Source organism: Loxodonta africana, chromosome 10, assembly GCF_030014295.1.
Source record: "Loxodonta africana isolate mLoxAfr1 chromosome 10, mLoxAfr1.hap2, whole genome shotgun sequence".
NCBI classification, from domain to species: Eukaryota; Metazoa; Chordata; class Mammalia; order Proboscidea; family Elephantidae; genus Loxodonta; species Loxodonta africana.
In genome coordinates, this window is record NC_087351.1 from 20,570,574 (window position 1) to 20,588,723 (window position 18,150).

Consider the following 18,150-nt stretch of genomic DNA (forward strand, 5'->3'; position numbering starts at 1 on the left):
ACTGAAAACTAATATAAAAGGCAAAAAGCCTAGCTCCTTAGGTCGTTGGTTTCTGGGGCTCTGAATAGCTTGAAACATTGCATGGGTAGGGGTATGTTTGCAGACCTTAAGCAATGATTGGAAAGAAGCTAAACAGGAGGAAAACAAATATAAAAGAGAGAGAGGCAATGATAAAAGGAAGGAACGTTTATAGTGGGAAGTAGTAGAGTGTCAAACCAAAATACCACGGAGATTGCCCCTCAGCCTTGTTACAGATGAGCTACCACTTGTCTCGACTATGTGATTTGCTGCTGCCTTAGGCCGATTCGGAAACCCTGGTGGCGTAGTGGTTAAGTGCCTATGGCTGCTAACCAAGAGGTTGGCAGTTCAAATCTGCCAGGTCCTCCTTGGAAACTCTATGGGGCAGTTCTACTCTGTCCTGTGGGGTCGCTATGAGTTGGAATTGAGTCGATGGCAGTGGGTTTGGGTTAGGTCGATTCAAAACCAGAATTTAGAAGTTCCCTTCAAATTGTTATTAGATTTATGGCTTAAGCCTACTTCTGCCATTATGTATTCATATATCTAAGGTGATGATTAACCTTATCGGTGTAATTCAACATTTCTTTTTCTATCTCTGTGGAAGTTGAATCCACAAAATACCTAAAACTGTCATTAGATTGGGTCTCAGATCTTTCATTTGATCCCTTATTTGATGATGGCAGCCAGTCGTTGGATTTGTAAGAGTGGAACAGAATAAATGTTTTTCCTACTTTATTATAGTGAATTTCACCTAAAGAGCATGTATTATAAATGTTTAGCTGGGATGTAAAATTAAATCATTTTTATTTGCGTATTACATATTTGTATATTGCATATTAAATAAAGGCGCTGACTAAAGTATGTTTGCATATTGTGCATTAAGTAATGGCACTTGTTACATACCAAGAAGTTACCGTGTTCTGTTTAGAATGTTCTTTGCTATAATGGCATATAATTTCATAAGCTCTTGTGAGTAACAACCTTAGATATTCAGATTTATCTGCTCAGCTTGCTTACAATTTGGAAATGATGTGTGTTTTTTGCATTCTAAGTACAAAACAGCCCCTCGAATAGTTCGAGAAGTTGAATAAATATTTTATTCTATGTTTACACTCAGGAACCTGTGTTGAAGAACGGTAACCTGCTACTTGTTTCTTTCTTTCTTAGTGGTGGCAAGGACAGCTGTTATAATATGATGCAGTGCCTTGCTGCTGGGCATCAAATTGTTGCTTTAGCGAACCTGAGACCAGCTGAAAATCACGGTGAGCTCATGGGTTAATGGGGAGTTCTCTAAATGACTTAATCTCCAGCTTGATAATTGCATATTGTATGCTGTATATGAAGGCAAAAAAAAGGAACTAATATATTTCGCGGGGCCCTGGTAGCACAATGGTTAAATGTTCGCCTGCGAACCGAAAGGTTGGCACTTTGAATCCACCAGCCACTCCTAGGAGACCCTGTGAAGCAGTTCTAGTCTGTCCTATAGGGTTGCTGTGAGTCGGAATCGATGGCACTGGATAGATGCTAAGTTCTAGGTGTATTTTCATTTATGTATCCTTTAGGCCTCATAACAGCCCTTAGAAGGAAACATCACTAATCTTTCTTTTTACGGACAGGAATTCTGAGACTCAGAGTTTAATAAGTTTGTCCAAGGCAGAATAGCTAGAGCAGACTTGCAGAGCTGAGACTTGCACTTTCACTGTTATAAAAGAAGAAAGCAGAATCCACTTTCAGGTTGATGTTCTGTGAGCAAAAGAAAGACATTCCCTTACTCCTTGTGGCAAGTCAGGCAAGTGTGTTTTTAAGGCTTCTGCCTTGAGACGTCTTGGTGTTTAAAAAGCAGATGTTTTTATAATATATAACACACATATAATTATACTTTCCCCTCTTAGTTTCTATCTTGTCTTCAGCTTTTATAACGTGAATTATTGTGGTTACCATGTGCATTAATGTATAATCTCCCATGTGCTCATGGCTCATTGGCAGGGTGGATAAGATGACAAGCAAAGTATATCTTTAAATTATACCTCCTAGTAGAACAGAGACATTTATTTAGAGTACTGTTAGTGAGAAAAAATGTAATAGTAAATGGAATTAGAATATTATCAAGAAAAAAACTGGAAAAAATCTTTTGAAAGTATAGTTCTAGTAAAAGAGTGTAGATGGCTGTGGGTTGGTAAATGGAGAGGATTTAGCTAATTTTGATTTAAAGTCAGCAGGAAGTTGGTCTTTGTTAATGATGAATTGATTGGTAAAGTGAACCTTAGTGAGAAGTGACTGATTGCTGATTGAAATGACTCTACTTCCCACTGGAACAGAGGTAGACAGATTTGTGAACATAATGTGAGTACATGGAAGCTAGTCTGATGTGAACATAATGTGAGTACATGGAAGCTAGTCTGATGTGAACATAATGTGAGTACATGGAAGCTAGTCTGATGTGAACATAATGTGAGTACATGGAAGCTAGTCTGATGTGTTAGGTTCAAAAACCTTGCGTGTGAGAATGTGAAGGTAGCCAGTGGTGGTTTAGATTGTTGAGGGGGCCCTTAGGCTATCATTCCATCATCCCTTTTGGTAGGAATATTTACATTTATTGGAAAGACTAGACCTGTTTTGTGTATATGCATGCGTACATACATATATTTCAAATACATTGCTTTGTAACCCTTTTTTTCTTTTTTAACTTAATAATATAATGTGAGCATCTTTCCACGTCATTAAGTATTATTTTGCAGTAGCATTTCTTATGTCTTTCTTTGGAGCACAATTCCTAGGAAAGGTACTGCAGGAAGAAAAAGTGGTCTGTGGATAGATAAATTTGAGCTTTCATACTCTACCCCTTATTGGAGCATCTTTAGAATCTTACCATAGGAAGACGTGTAGCAAAGACACCTATTTAACATCGTTTATCTCCATGTGTTAAAAAACTATTTGCCCATAGAATCCTTTTTTCGTCTCATACCTATTAATATCTAAAGGGATTTATATTCTTTAGAACGCACTTTAGAAAATGCTCTTCAAAATTATATCATTGGCTTCATAGTGTTTTATAATGTGACTGTACTATAATTTTAAAGCTATTAAACTAATGCTATGATGAATATCTTTGTAAATAATCTTTATTCGTGCTTTTATTTCTAAAAAGTGGAATTACCAGACCAAAACGTTTGGGGTGCAGGTCTAATCTGACATACGTGGGGTCGCCATGAGTCAGAATTGACTCAGTAGCCACCAGCAACAAGGTTTTGTTGAAGTACTGAATATAAAATATGTTAAGAGCATCTAAATTTTCTTCCTACAAGTATTTGTCACTTATTAAATGAGTAGATATTTAATTAAAAAACGTTCTTTCTACAAGTGTAGATGACTTCATGAATAACCTTGAATGATCTGAAAGTACATTTATGTGTAGTAAAGTGCTCAACCAGCAGCTGAAAAGTCAGCAGTTTGAACCCATCCAGAGGCACCTCGAAAGACAGGACTGGTGATCTGTTTCCAAAAGGTCACAGCCTTGAAAACTCTATGGGGCAATTCTACTCTGCACACATGGGGTTGCCATGAGTTGGAATTAACTTGATGACAACTAACAACAATGATAAAGTCTTTAATTGAATAAACGAATCAAAATTTATTGGATACTTTTGCTTTTTTAAAAGTCCATTGTGTACAGTTTTTAAAAAATTATAATTGTATTTGTAATTAGTGGTAGAGATAAGTAGAGCTGATATGAACTGCATGTAACTATGGACAAATATGCAACTCTTATATTTTATTTCACTCCATAAATGCAGAAAGACATAGTATAAAAAGCTTTAAGTTGTGTGCTGACTGCCGTCCAGGCAGTAAAACCTAGATCAGCTTTCAAATCCACTGTCTTTTTCACTCTGTTTTGCTGATTATTTCTGTTTTAATTGTTGCAGTTGGGTCAGATGAACTGGATAGCTACATGTATCAGACAGTGGGTCATCATGCCATTGACTTGTATGCAGAAGCCATGGCTCTTCCCCTCTATCGCCGAACCATAAAAGGAAGGAGTGTGAATACTGAACGAGAGTACACCAAATGTGAAGGCGATGAGGTTGAAGATCTCTATGAGCTTTTGAAACTTGTTAAGGTATGCAGAGTGACTAACTGTATCTTCTGAATTTAATGTGGGAAACATAGAGTAATAAATAATTTCTGTTAGTAGTCTGACTATTCTTTGAAAGGATATTTTGTTTATTTTTAGACAGAGAAGACTGTTAGTTTGACTTTATATTAAATGGTATGTAAAATAAATAAGACTTTTGGTACAGTTTTTTGGCTTTCAGTATTCTCATATAATATTTAAGTTTTTGTTTTCTTTAGGATATTGGAGCTGATGGTCATTGAATCACTGTTCCAACAAATACTTTTTGAATACCTGCTATGTGGTTGGCGTAGAGTGCTAGGAACTGGAGATTGGGCAGTGAACAGTTCGGAGGGAGCTTACTTTCTAGTGGGAGGAGACAAACAGTAAGAAAACAGATGACATGCTTGGTGGTGAAGACTGTTAATGAGGAAGAATAAAGCAGAGTGAAGGTGATTGTTTGATGGCAGGGGTGGCTGCCGGGGTGGTGCTGTATGTGGTGGTCAAGAATGAGAGGACTGTGCCTTGCTTAAATCACTTACGTGTTAGAGTTTGGCAGCCATTGTGCACTCATTGCAAGTTTCCCTCAACAGAAAATTTAGGAGAGAAAGTGTGGAGCTTTTATATGGGTAATATGCTCAGTGAATGCTAATTAATAGAGATGATTTATATTAAGCAGTTACCTTTTCATTCTCGTTGATAACCAACTATTAGAATACAGTTAAGTATTCCTCTTCTTAAAAAAGAATTTTTATCTGATAAAACGGGGAATGTAAACCAATATTTCTAGGAGTCTTAACATTTTTCATACATGAAAGAAAATTTCTGCCTCTACTTCTACCAAGTGATGTTACTTTTTATTTTCTTACTCTTAGTGAACTTGAGCCTTTTCAGAAGTTACATCATGAACCCATATCATGAAAATTTGCAAGTCCCCAAAAAGCTACTTCAGTGCTACTCTTTAGTGCTGATCAAAGTTTAATATCAATTAAGGATTTTTATTCGAGTAACATATGAAGCATTTGAATTCTTTTAAATTTGCTTGATTAAAATATTTCTTATTTTGTATGTCAGAACAGTTTTATTTCTTCTTTGTACTTTAAAAAAAAACTGATAGGAGTGGAGAGAAGGAGTGTGCTATCTCATTAGAGGGAGAGCAACTAGGAGTATATTGCAAGGTATATATAAATTCTTGTATGGGAGACTAACTTGATCTGTAAACTTTCACTTAAAGCACAATAAAAATTAAAAAAAAAAAAAACACCCTGACAGAAAACACCTTGAGTTCTATAATTTACTGTTTAGTTATGGATAGCATAAGAGGTAGGTGGTTTTGAAGGAAATCATAAGTGCCTGGTTTCTTCCTCCTGGGAAGATACATGCTAATAACAATTCTTTAGATTATCAAACAAAGGGGAAGGCATGAAAGAGTACAGCTTGTTAATAGTACTCTTTTCAGAAGGATGTAGCTAAGACCTTGATAGTGTTCACTTTGATGGATCAAATATTGAGTGCAAAGCCTGGGTTTTCAAATTTTCTTTTTCACAGTACAAAGAAACTGGGTATTAAGATTTTAACAGACACCATATTACAAAATTGGTAGGATTTACACTAGAAGTAATTGAGTTGCTGAAAAATCTCAAACTTGATAACTTTGGAGAAGCTCTGTGATAATAACAGCCTTCCAAGAAAGGGAAAGATAATAAATTACTAATCAATTTAATTAAAAATGGTCAGATTAGTAGTAATTAAGAAGAAATTTCCCTTTCAATCCATGCTGTCTTTGGAGAAATGGATGCCTCGCCATTATCTTTATAGTAGCCGTCAGTTATGACATAAATTAATGCTAATGTTAAATCTTGACAACTTCTGCTTTGGAAGTTCGTACATGATAATTATAACTATAGTTGAAAGAGATGTTATCAAGTTGTCTGGGACTAAATAGGTCCTTCTTTTCCTGTGTAGAAATATTAATTTCACTATAGGATATTTTAAAGACATAAATATCGGAAATATACTGCTTTTATGGAAGAGATTATATAACCAGGCTTTTATAGTTAAATTCCTTTATGAAACACTGGTACAGAGAGTCCAATAGAGGACTTACATATTCTAATGAATAATTGAGTAATTATGGGAAAAAACGAATCTAGAAGAGCTATAATTCTTCAAGTTTGTCTCATTCTTTCTGAGAAAATGATAGAACTGCATTTTTTAAAATCTTTTGAATATTAATGGACTACTGAAAGCATTTAGATTCATTTTCTTTTTAAACATTTATTTATAGCAGGTCGCAGTTTTGTGACTTTTGCACGTCAGTCAGTCTTTTGTTTTTGTAGCTCTTTTTTTCCTTCAAATATTAGAGCTAATTTTTGACTAAGAGATGTTCCTTTTTGCAAATAATTTACTAATTAGTGAAAAAATAGGAAAAATTTGCAAGAACTTACAGAGTTACAAATCTGTTGTCTTGTAGAAGTCATAGAAACTAATAGGAATATAATAACTCTATATGTCTCATAGATTACTGGTTACTATGCAAACTAGAAAAACATATCTCAAGCTGTTTGCAAAATATCTAGTGTTCATATAGCTAAGCTTTCTTTTTTTCTTTGGAATTTCTTTAAAATAACGTTTTGGTTCTCATCTGGATTAATTTGGCAAATATATAACCTGTATTATTTCCTGAAAGTATAGTAACGTTCGAATTCTGCTTATGTTTTTTTAGTCACATAGGTAATAAAATATTTAATGAAGTATGTATAAAAGCACCATATCTCTATATAAAATATATTTCAGGATCCGCATATTCTTTCATTCTCCACTGGGTTGGAGCTACTGCTTATTGTAGCTGAAGTCCTCCTCTTTCTTCACTCACCCATCTCAGTGGAATCCATCTTTAAGAAACTTCCTTAGAGAGGGTAATTGCAAAACCTTATATTTTGAAAATGTTTCTCTTTTGCCCTCACATTTGATTGATATATTGGTTGGATTTAAAATTTTAGGTCGAAAGTCATTTTTCCTCAACTCCTTGGAGGCATTACTCTATGCTCCTTGCATTTTATTGATGAAAAGTTTGATTCTAATGCAAGTTTTGTCCTTTTTTTAAAAAGTGACTGATTTTCCCTCTCTACATATTTTTCTGATTATACCCTTATTCTTGGGTACGGAAATGTTACAGGGGTGTTGCACTGGACACCGCGAGTTGCTTCCTCTGCATCCCTTCCACAACTCCCTACAGGAAAAAAAAAAAAAATTTTTTTTTTTTTTTAAAGTAGCGGCATATTCCTGTCCTCTCTGCCTCATTGATGATTCAGGAATGAGCATGTAATGCAGGTGAAAGCCAGTCACAAAATGGTATTCCCCTGGCCATGGTGATTGGATGAGGGTTGGTTATGTTAACTTAAACTGGTCAAAATAGAATGAAGCCCAAGATGATGGCTGGTTGGCAGAAAATAAACTCTTACTCTTTCTGTACAGGGGGATATAAATGATTGTTTTATCTTCTCTCTCTCTGACGGAGAACCTTAGAACTCTCACTAGTTGTTTTATTCTGTACAACCTTTGGGTTATTGTCATAATACTCACTGGATCTCTACTTACATGATGTTGTGCTCCAAATTTAAATCTCCAGACTAAACCTGTCCTCTGAGCTCTACCTAGCCAACCTAACCTAACCTTTTCAACCCTTCTACTCTTTCCTCCTTCTTTTCCTCTCTTCCTTCCTATCCTTTCCTCACTTTCCTCCTATTTTCTTTTAAAAATAGTTGGCCATAGAGACTACAGCAATGATGGTACCCTTTATATTAAGTTGCTTATTATTTCTTCACCTTAATAGCCTACCAAACCAAACCAAACCAAAAAAAAACAAAAAACCAAACCCTTTGCCTTCAAGTCAATTCAAACTCATATCAACCCTATAGGACAGAGCAGAACTGCCCCATAGGGTTTCCAAGGAGCACCTGGTGGTTTCGAACTGCCGACCTTTTGGTTAGCAGCTGACCTCTAAACCGCTGTGCCACCAGGGTTTATCCTATTAAAAAAAAAAAATCCTATAGGCATGGTAAACTCAACAAGTTCAAAACTTATTCACTGTCTTTCTACCCAAATTTGTTCTATTTCCTCTATTTCTCTCTTGATTATAGCATCATCGTTTACCCTGTCACCTACGTCAAGACCTGAGTCTCAGTACTAGACTTTCTTTTTTTTTATCAACCCTCCCCTCCTCACCCCAGCCACCACCATTAGATCTCTAGGTCCTACTGATAATACTTCTATGTCTTCCGAAATCTGACCATCTGACCTCATTCCCACTGTTAGTGTTTTGTCATCTGTACTGTGTAGGAGTCTCCTAATTAGTTTACTTTCAGTATTGCCCTGTGCACCATCACGGTGTCTGTCACATTGTCCACAAATCTGTATGAATACTCACAGAATTCATTATTACGATAAAGTTCACACACCTCAGCCCGGCACGCAAGGTGCTTTAAGATGAGGCCCTTGCAGTTCTACCAGCCTGAGGCCGTCGTTTCCACAGAAAGCTCTGGGTTCAAATTATAATCAACTAATTAGGTTTCTAGGAGATTGCTCCACATGTCTTGTCTGTGCTTTTCTATAGCGTCATCACTCTGTTTTTTAGAAGAGCTTCTTCTCACTTCACACCCTTCTGTGAAACCTATTCTAATTCACGTTTTTCCTAAGTCTGTCTTAGCGGTTTGTCTAGACCTCTGTATGGTTGTCTCTCTTGCTAAACTGTGAGACCCTCAAAGATGTGCTCAGTGCTGATCATTTTTTGTCCCTAGTGCCTAGCAGAGATGGTATATAGATGGCTCTTAAAAGTTTGTTGAACAAATTAGCTTAGTCCAATTTAGAACCACACATAGAAATTATTATAAAATATGCTGTAAAACCATTGATAAATTAATTTTGTTTTTCCATTTAGAAGCTTAAATGGAATGGGCATTATAGTAAAACTTTTCAAAATAAGAAATCCTATTTGGTGGTACAGTGGTTAGGCACTCAGCTGCTAACTGAGAGGTCAGCAGTTTGAACCCACCAGCCACTCTGCAGGAGAAAGATACGGCAGTCTGCTTCCATAAAGATTATAGCCTAGGAGACTCCATAAGGAGTTCTACTCTGTTCTGTAGGGTCACTATAAGTTGGAATTGACTCAGCAGCAGTGGGTTTTATCATATTTGGCAGTGTAGCCGCAAAGTGTCCTAAGGTCAATTTCCAGCTGATTGTTTCATAAAAATGCAGAACAGGTACTTTTCAAATTTTTGGTATCCACATTCTAGAAAACTGGCTTATTGTGGTGAAAAATTACCTTGTGGATATCTTTTCACTTCAGGTCCGGATAGTGGGACCCTCAGGACTAGATTGCTGGGGGACTCTGAGGCAGATGCAGGGGGTTTGTAGTGGGAGAAACATTCATAATGGTCTTAAGATTTGAAGGAAGGACCCAGACATAATGCTAATTAAACAGGTGCATCGCCCTGTACAGATTGCTCCTGGCTGTTCAGCACCGCACAGCTTGCCTCAAGCCTTGTCAGTTCCCAAGATTTTGGCCATTAAACCTGGCCCCTTGGCATAAGCAATGCTTTTCTAGTGTTGATTCTGGACTCCAAACATGAAGAGTTAGAATTGGAACATAGAAGTGTTGTTTTCGGTCCCAGGTGTGGTTTATTGAGGCTGTTTTTTTTTTTTTTTTTTGTCAACTGTGGCCCTTGCAGATGATTGAGTCAGACGTGTATGGTGAAGCACATGATGGAAGATCAGTCCGGAAATAAAATGCTGGGCCATACTTGTCAATTATTGCAGTTCCTAAACTTATCACATGTCCAAAGTATCATCTATAGATTCCCCCCAAAACCCTAGAAAACATGATTCCCTCGTTGTAGCAAAGCTGCCATTCTTTCTTCTCAACCTTGAACTTTCTCCACTTGGTATCAATGATTGTGTGTGCTTGTTAGACATGCACATATGTACTTTTTTCTGTTTATCTTTTCCCTGATTCAGTGCATCTCTATCGATTTAGCAACTGACTTTTATATCCTTGTATTCCTTTTTTCTACACACAATAGGTTCTTATCATCTAGTCTGTATATTTCAAAGTGTGTTAGATAAATTTGACTTCTCTTTCAAATTTCATGTTTTATTTTTCTTTATGCTTTTCAACCCCTGGTGTTTGTGACTTTTTTGTTTTTTTCTGACTATGCTACCATTATTTTCTAGGAAGCCTTTCTTAGATGCTTCTCTCTAGACTTGTATTGCTTAAGATGCCAGGTATATGTTTTTATCCTACAGCTTTTTACCTTATTTCTAGACCTGTAGTTTACCTTGTCTTTGCTATATTCTCTACTACATGACTGAGAGCATGTCACCAAGACTGGCAAATATGAATTAATGTATTCCTTTATTGTCAGTCTTACAAAATTATTCATTTTTTGAGTACAGGACTTTGTGGGTGCCCACACAAAATACAGCAATTGCTCACACAGCACGGTGCTGATATATGATAGATACTGAAATGTTCTCTGTGCATCGACTTTCCCTTTTAAATTGGATACATCATCAATTGGTAGATTTGTAATGCCTAAATCATAAGATATCCACAAAAAGTGATGATACTAGCAGTACATATCTGGAGGATTTTTTTAATCGGTAAGAGATGATTTGATAGGAGTTTGTTCTGTGATGTGCTGAAGTGAGAAAAAATTGAGCGAATCAAAAAGATGTCTTAGTTGACCTTGACTTTTCCTATTAACTTTAATCCACCCTGCTGCCCTTTAGAGATTTTTCTTTTTTCTTTCATTTATCAAACACTTATGGAACACTTGTAATATACCAGTACTGGAGAGTAAAAAGGAGTATGAGAACATAGTCTCTGCTGTTATGGACCCTGAGGAGATGAGACACATACACGAAGAAACTGAGGTATAGAGGAACAGTTGCCATCAGAGCGTACAATTAAAGGGCTATGGGAATTCAGGAGGAAAGAGTCCCCTTGTGTTGGGGGATCAGGAGAGGCCTTATGGGGGAAATTACATTTTATATCATTTTTTAAGGTTGGTTGGATTTTGACAGAGGTAGAATGGCTAAGGAATTGCCAATTAAAGGCAGAGCTAGCTAAAGTCGTGGAAACCGGAAATCATAGATACATTAGGGAAATTGTCAGCAATTCAATTTGGCTAGAACTTAGAGTTTCAGAAATAGTGGTGGGAAATATATCTGGAAAGGTTGACTGATGCCAGAAAAGAGAGTGTTTTAAGTTTTACGTGGTGGAGAGTCCCTAAAGTGGAATCTTCCAATGTCGGCTTAATGGGTCACAACCAGTTTTTTTTTTTTTTTTTTTAATGAAAGACTAGAATAAGAAAATTTTGCAAAGTGCATTGTATACAATAAGGGTAATTATGAAATGTGTGTTTCACGCACAATATGTTACGTGTATACTGTGTATGTATATATTTCTTACTTTTAAGCAAGTTCTGTGGCCAAACCAATTTGAAAGCCACTGCCTTAAAGGATTTTACAACAGGAGTGATGGAATTGTAGAGTTGGAAGGGAACTTCAAGGTCATCAGATTGAACCAGTGGTAATGCAAGAAATGGATTGGAAAAGTATTGCCCTGGTGATGAGTTCAATTTGAAAGCTAAGATACTGGGCTAGCTGAAAGTTCATGAGGACCTAAACTGAGGGAGTAGCAGTGGGGAAGGTGAAGAAGGGACATTGAAAAAGTAGATTGTTGGGGCTTGATGATAGTATATACATAAACAGGGACAGGGAGTATATATAAGTTGCCTTGAAAACTGTTGGTTCCATGGCTAATATTTATTCAGTTCTCCATGGGCAATATTGGTAGTCAAAGTGAATTATGTTAAATATATATTGCAGATATAATGATCCTCGATTTTACAGCATCCTATCTTTGTCATCTCTTTAATCTGGTATAAGGTGTTATAGAAGATGCATCGTATCAATCTGGCTTCATTTAATCAAGATTAACTCTTACAAATTTTGGTTATCTTTGTCATCTCTTTAATCTGGTATAAGGTGTTATAGAAGATGCATTGTATCAATCTGGCTTCATTTAATCAAGATTAACTCTTACAAATTTTGGTCCTGGTGGCCCTTTCAGTTGAACATTTAGCATCTTCTTCATGAAGTTTTATGGAATACACATCAACTAAAATATTTTATCCTTGTTTTTTGACTCTAAATAAAAAATAGCATGGATTCATAGAAAGCAAAATACATGATATTAATGTGTTTTAACATGATAGTGCATGAAGATGCAATTTGAATTATTATTATAATTATACTGAAAAATTATTTACTGGTAAATCAAGCAAAGTATGATGTCTTAATAGGTTCTGTAGCCTTTTGGGCGTGACATCAGATTGAGCCTGGCTTTAGACCTGTAAATTAATTGACCCCTTATATCCTCCTTATGGTCTCCCTCCAGTGTCTCACCCTCTGATTTATCCCTCAAATTCCTAACAGGTTAATCTCTCTAAGGTACAGATCAATCACATTTCTCTCTCCTTCAAAAATCTTCTTAGCTTATCATTGATTCATTTGGCTTTTCACAGTATGTTTAGTTACTGTGCTTTTGTGTTAATCTTGTATGCTTTTCTTTGTTTAAAGATTATAAGTATGTTGAGGGGCAAGGAGTGTCTTTCATTCTTTTTTTTTCCTTATGTAACAGTCCTTGTTTTGTACTTCTCTAGAACCCAGTTATTCTATCTGTAAAATGTGTATATATCTACCCTTTTGTCTTATTCATCTGTTTTGAGAATGAATGAGTAGATACATAAGAGCTTCTTTTGGTTTCTAGAAAGAAAGATGCTTTGTAAATTAGGTTTTTTAAAAAGTTTTCCTTAGCCTATTATGCTTATGCGATTCTTAGGTCTTCTCCTCCTCTATTCCTCAGCTTCCAAAATAATCCAGCAAATTTAATGTCATTTTTTTCATTGCATATAAATTTCCATTATCATATTAATATTGAGTAGTAGCTGCTAGTGGGCATTGAGATGAGTGTAATTCCTCTTGCCTTTATTAGTAGTTAACGCAGAAAAGAGAAAAAACGGTAATCATTCAAATCGTGAAAGAGGTTTTAATGGCGGCAAATTTATATTATATATTGGGCTGAAATTATCCTTCTAGATTTGTTGCTTATAATTTTTGGCCTTCTCCAGACTTTAAAACTCTTTCAGTCAGGTAATTCACTCTTCCAAATGGCATGTGGAATTAATTTTTTTTTTAATCTAATTTTTTACATGGGTAAATTGAGGCACAGTTCAATAGAAAATAAAGAACCAAAGATGACAAAGATTCTGGTTAATAGATGTTTTCATTTCATTAAAGATTATTTTTGCTTTCTTCCTATGATTTAACTCTATGTTTATCTTTAAAATCTAAGTAGTGTATTTTCTATTAACTTATTTGTAAAAGTCTCCAAGCAAGGTCTTCCATTTGAGAGTTAGGTGAATTGAGTGGAGAGAATGTAGACTTTTCAAAGACTATGTAAAAAATTAAAAGTTAAAAAAAAAAAAAAGAGACAACCCCTTGACTGTCCAGAGACAGTAGACAGGGCAAGTATGCACGCTCCTGTGTGTAAAAGCAATTAACTGGCAATACCAGCAGTTACACCGTATGTATTAAAGCATTCACAGTGCTGGAGCTGTGCGGTCACTTTGTGTACTTGTACACAGTGGGTGCTCAACAAGCAGCTGTTGTATCAAACTTACTGAGCAAAGTTAGACCTATCTGACCTTGACAAAATTCAGCTAATATTGATCCACGCAGATATCTATGATGGTACATTGACAGACCACCAGAGGCAGGAACTATTTATCAGACATTGGAGTCCCTTCCTTGTGCGGAATTATTTGCTGCCTACTAGAGGACTGATTTTAGATCCGTCGAAATGGCCTATGGTCTATTTTGAGAAAGGCCCTCATGGACTCTTTCTTAGGTGGTGATTTTGCAGGGAGCTGGTGTGGAGAGAGAGCATCATCGTTTGATAAAAACCCATAGTCTTCCCTTTTGTGCCTCCCACAGTTTAGCTCCTTTAAACATTTCTGTTGGTGTCACAGTCATTTTTGTGGTGTTCTTAACCGTCACCCAAGCTCTGGTCACAGATTTTGAGTGCTCATATAGCTTGCACTTGACCATAGGAAGCTAATGAGAATGAGACTTCACAGCATAGGATCATGCAATTCTTTAAGACAGGACTTCTTAGCCTGGAGTGAAGTGTGGGAACTCTTTGAAATTTTATGCAAATTTTTGTGTATGTAAATTTTTTGGAGAGGTCCAAATTTTTAGTATATTTTCAGAGTAGAACTTCTGCTCTAACGATCAGTTTCAAAAAGCTTTGTAGCCTGTGGGTGTTCATGGCTACCCAAGTGAAGAATCAGTTGTCCTCTGAAGTTGGAATAGGTGGTACGTTATGTGCTATGAAGTGAGAGGGGCTTCTCGGGCTTCCAGAGAGTGAAGAGTCACATGGAGGCTTTACCTGCGAGCAGATGAGAATGCCGTGCATATCTCAAGGGAGAAATCAAGATGTCAAAGAGTAGCGTGTAAGGTGGCATCTTAAAATTTCAGGTCAGAAGTGATGAGAGCCAGCGAAGGGGCAACAGGCTAGGGGACCAGTGCGTGCTCTGACTGGTTGAAGGAGCAGTGGATAGGGATGTGAGAGGCATTCCTTCTGATTTCCTCAAGTGTAGTGTTCTTTTTTTTTTTTCCAGTGTTCTTTTTTGAATTTCTTTTGCATTTGGTACCTTTTTTGGGTAGTTATATTCTATTTTTTTTTTTTTCTATTATGCCTTGTTTTATGTAATTATCGGCATATATAATATATCCTCTGTTTTAGTTTATAAATCTCTTGAAGGCAGGCCCTGTGTGTTTCTCCACTGTGGACACACTGCTAACTCTTGCTCGCCCCCAGCCTGACCCGTGAGAGGTGCTCCAAATGGATGTGTTACATATTGGCTGTTGGGTTGCTGCTGAGGATTCTTACCATATCACACAGTCCAAGTTGTGAGGATCCAAGGGTGGTATTTTTCTCAGGACTCAGTATTTGTAATGGTTTTGCCTTACCTTAGCTATTGGCGAGTTTTTATTGTATGGGCACTGTAAATTATGCAACTGATTTTAGTTTCCTCTTTGTAATAGTTGTTAGAAAACTCAGAGTTTTGATTTTTTTCACCTTATTGTAATTATAATTGCTATTATTTATGCAGCACTATCTGGTGCCCTGGTGACACAGTAGTTAAGAGCTCCTGCCACTAACCAAAAGGTCGGCAGTTCGAATCTATGAGCTGCCCCTTAGAAACCCTGTGGGGCAGTTCTACTCTGTCCTATAGAGTCGCTGAGTCGGAATTGACTCAACATCATCAGCTTTGGGTTTTTTTTGTTTTGTTTTTATCTGCCTGGTAGGAGCCATGGTAGCACATTGATTAAGCACTCAGCTGCTAACAGAAAAGTCGGTGGTTTGAAACCACCAGGAGAAAAATATGGCAGTCAGTTTTGGTAAAGACTTACAGCCTTGGAAACCTTATGGGTCAATTCTACTCCATCCGACAAGGCTGCCACGAGTTGGAATCAACTCAGTGTCAATAGGTTTGATTTTTTTTTTTTTTTGGTATCTGCCAGGCACTGTTCTGAGCTCTTTACGTGTATGTTCTAAGTTATCCTTACATCAGCCCTGGCTTATTATCCCTGTTTTGCAGATAAGTAAACAGATACAGATAGGGTAAGTAGCATGTCCAAAGTTAAACAGCTAGAAAGTGCCAGAGCATGTACTTTTAATCACAACATTTACTGCCTCCCAGCATTGCATTTGTGTTAATTACTGCAGATATTGCAATATAAGAATGTATCTGTAGTACATATATAAATCAGTAAGGCGTGTGAACTGGCAGTGAGACAGAGAGGCAGGTATATGGTTTAATAAGGGAAGGTGGGGTTATTGAGTCAGGAATTAGTGATCTGTGTTTGATCTCAGCTAGTTTCAGAGTCCCCAGAATAATTTTAGATCGTTGCTACTCAAAGTGTGGTCTAGGGGCAGGTGCTAGCCCATGAAGTGTTTGTTACTCATCCAAGGTGAGATACATACATGGATATACACACACACGTATGTAGAAATGAAAAATAAGCATTTCGAACCTTTTGTAGTCATTTGAAAGAGTAATTTTACATCTGTTGAATCTAATAATAGAATTTTGGCCTTGTATTTTCTAGTATTTTAAAAATTTCACTTCTACTGCAATTTGTTTTTATTATATTTTACAAAAGTTTTGGTCTTTTGAGGGTTTGGAAATTTTCAAAAGCGGGCTTTAACATAGACTGCGAAGCACTGTGTTATTTTGTAAGATTTTAACCATGGTTTGTTTGAAAAAGAAAAGAAAATCTGCAGTTTGACATTATATTCTAATATAAGCCTATTTCTGAAAGTGAATTAGTACATTTGGCTATCTTGTCAGTTTCTAGCTTCCCTGAGAAGAGGCCCTAAATTGAATTGGTTTTTTGGAGGGAAGGCATTTTTCATTTTTTCACACACTTAGTACTTTTCTCAAGAATAACACATTTTAATTAAGACCTTGATCTAAAGTGATAGCAGGAGAAACTTTTCCATCATCCATAGTTACAGTTCCCTTTCTTGATTTATCAAAATAGCTATAAAGCAATTTGAATTTTTAAAAAATCTGTTCAAATTAGATATAGTTCCCTGGAATAACAGAAAAATATAAACAACAACAACAACAACAAAAAAAAACATTGCTGATGATGGCAGCTTAGTATTACAGGTTTTCTGTCTATAAAAAACAAAGGTAGCTTCAGTGAGATAATATTTGCAATACCAGTTCAGATTTTTAATTTTCTTTTTTGGGTGGATTGGGGGTGGGGAGTCCTCTAATATAATATGTTCTAAAATAGGCTCATGTAAAGTTACCAATCCTAACAAGGGTCTTTGGATGTCCATAAAGTTATAATTTCCTCTTTAAAACAATCTCTAATTAGTGGTCCCCCTAAGGTGGCTTTCAATAACCAAACCAAACCAAACCAAACCCAGTGCCGTCAAGTTGATTCCAACTCATAGCGACCCTATAGGACAGAGTAGAACTGCCCCATAGAGTTTCCAAGGAGCGCCTGGTGGATTCGAACTGCCTACCCTTTTTTAGCAGCCATAGCGCTTAACCACTACGCCACCAGGGTTTCCTGCTTTCAATAGGGAATCCCTTACTATTTTCTGGATGTTTGAAAGTATGCCTTCAAATAGAGAAATGAGTTAAGGAGATGAACAGGCATTTCACAGAGAAATTCCAATGTCCAAAAAAAATGGGTCGCTCTGAGTCGGAATCCACTCGATGGCAAAGGTTTTTTTGGGTTTCACTAATCTGAAAATGCAGCTTTCACTTTGGCAGCACTAGGAAATAATAATGCTTGGTTTTGGAGAAACGGGTACCCTTATGAGCTGCCAGGAGCCTTGTAAATTGCTTCAGCCTTTCGGGAGCATAATTTGGTAGTATTCATCAGACGGTAAGATATATGAACTCTTTATTAAGTGATTTCATTTTGGGGAATTTATCCTAAGGAAATAATTGAAGATGCACTCAGAGATTGAGAATTGATTTGCAGACTAAATTATGGCGTGTCCAGACAGTGAAATACTGTATAACATCAAAAATGAAGCTGCAGAAACATATATATATATATATATAATTAAGAGAAGGAAATACACCATGTTCTGTACTAGTACATTTTTGGTAAAATGTATCTGTATAAATATGTGTATAGAACAATCTCTGAAGAATATATGTTAAGTCTTTATGTGGGAAGTATTAAGGGGGTTTTATGATGTTTGCACGTTTTATTTTTTTTATAATGAGCGTGTACTGCATTTGAAGCTTTTTTGAGAGGAGGGTGAAGGTGGGGTTCGAGTCCTGTATGAGGAGGAGAAAGGCTCAGTTTTTGGTACTTGGCAAAAGGCAGTTTCGGTTTGCTGCTCTTTGTATTTTATG

General features: G+C 36.5%; 1 protein-coding gene across 2 annotated transcripts in view; it reads left to right on the plus strand.

Annotated features, from left to right (window-relative positions):
• The window catches only part of DPH6 (diphthamine biosynthesis 6), a 214,241-nt gene that overhangs the window by 9,210 nt on the left and 186,881 nt on the right, over positions 1 to 18,150 (plus strand). For both annotated transcript variants that reach the window (XM_010598317.3, XM_010598318.3), the window contains exons 2-3: positions 1,186 to 1,280; positions 3,942 to 4,135. In XM_010598317.3, coding sequence (XP_010596619.1) covers positions 1,186 to 1,280; positions 3,942 to 4,135 — 289 coding nt within the window. The remainder of the gene's footprint in view (positions 1 to 1,185; positions 1,281 to 3,941; positions 4,136 to 18,150) is intronic.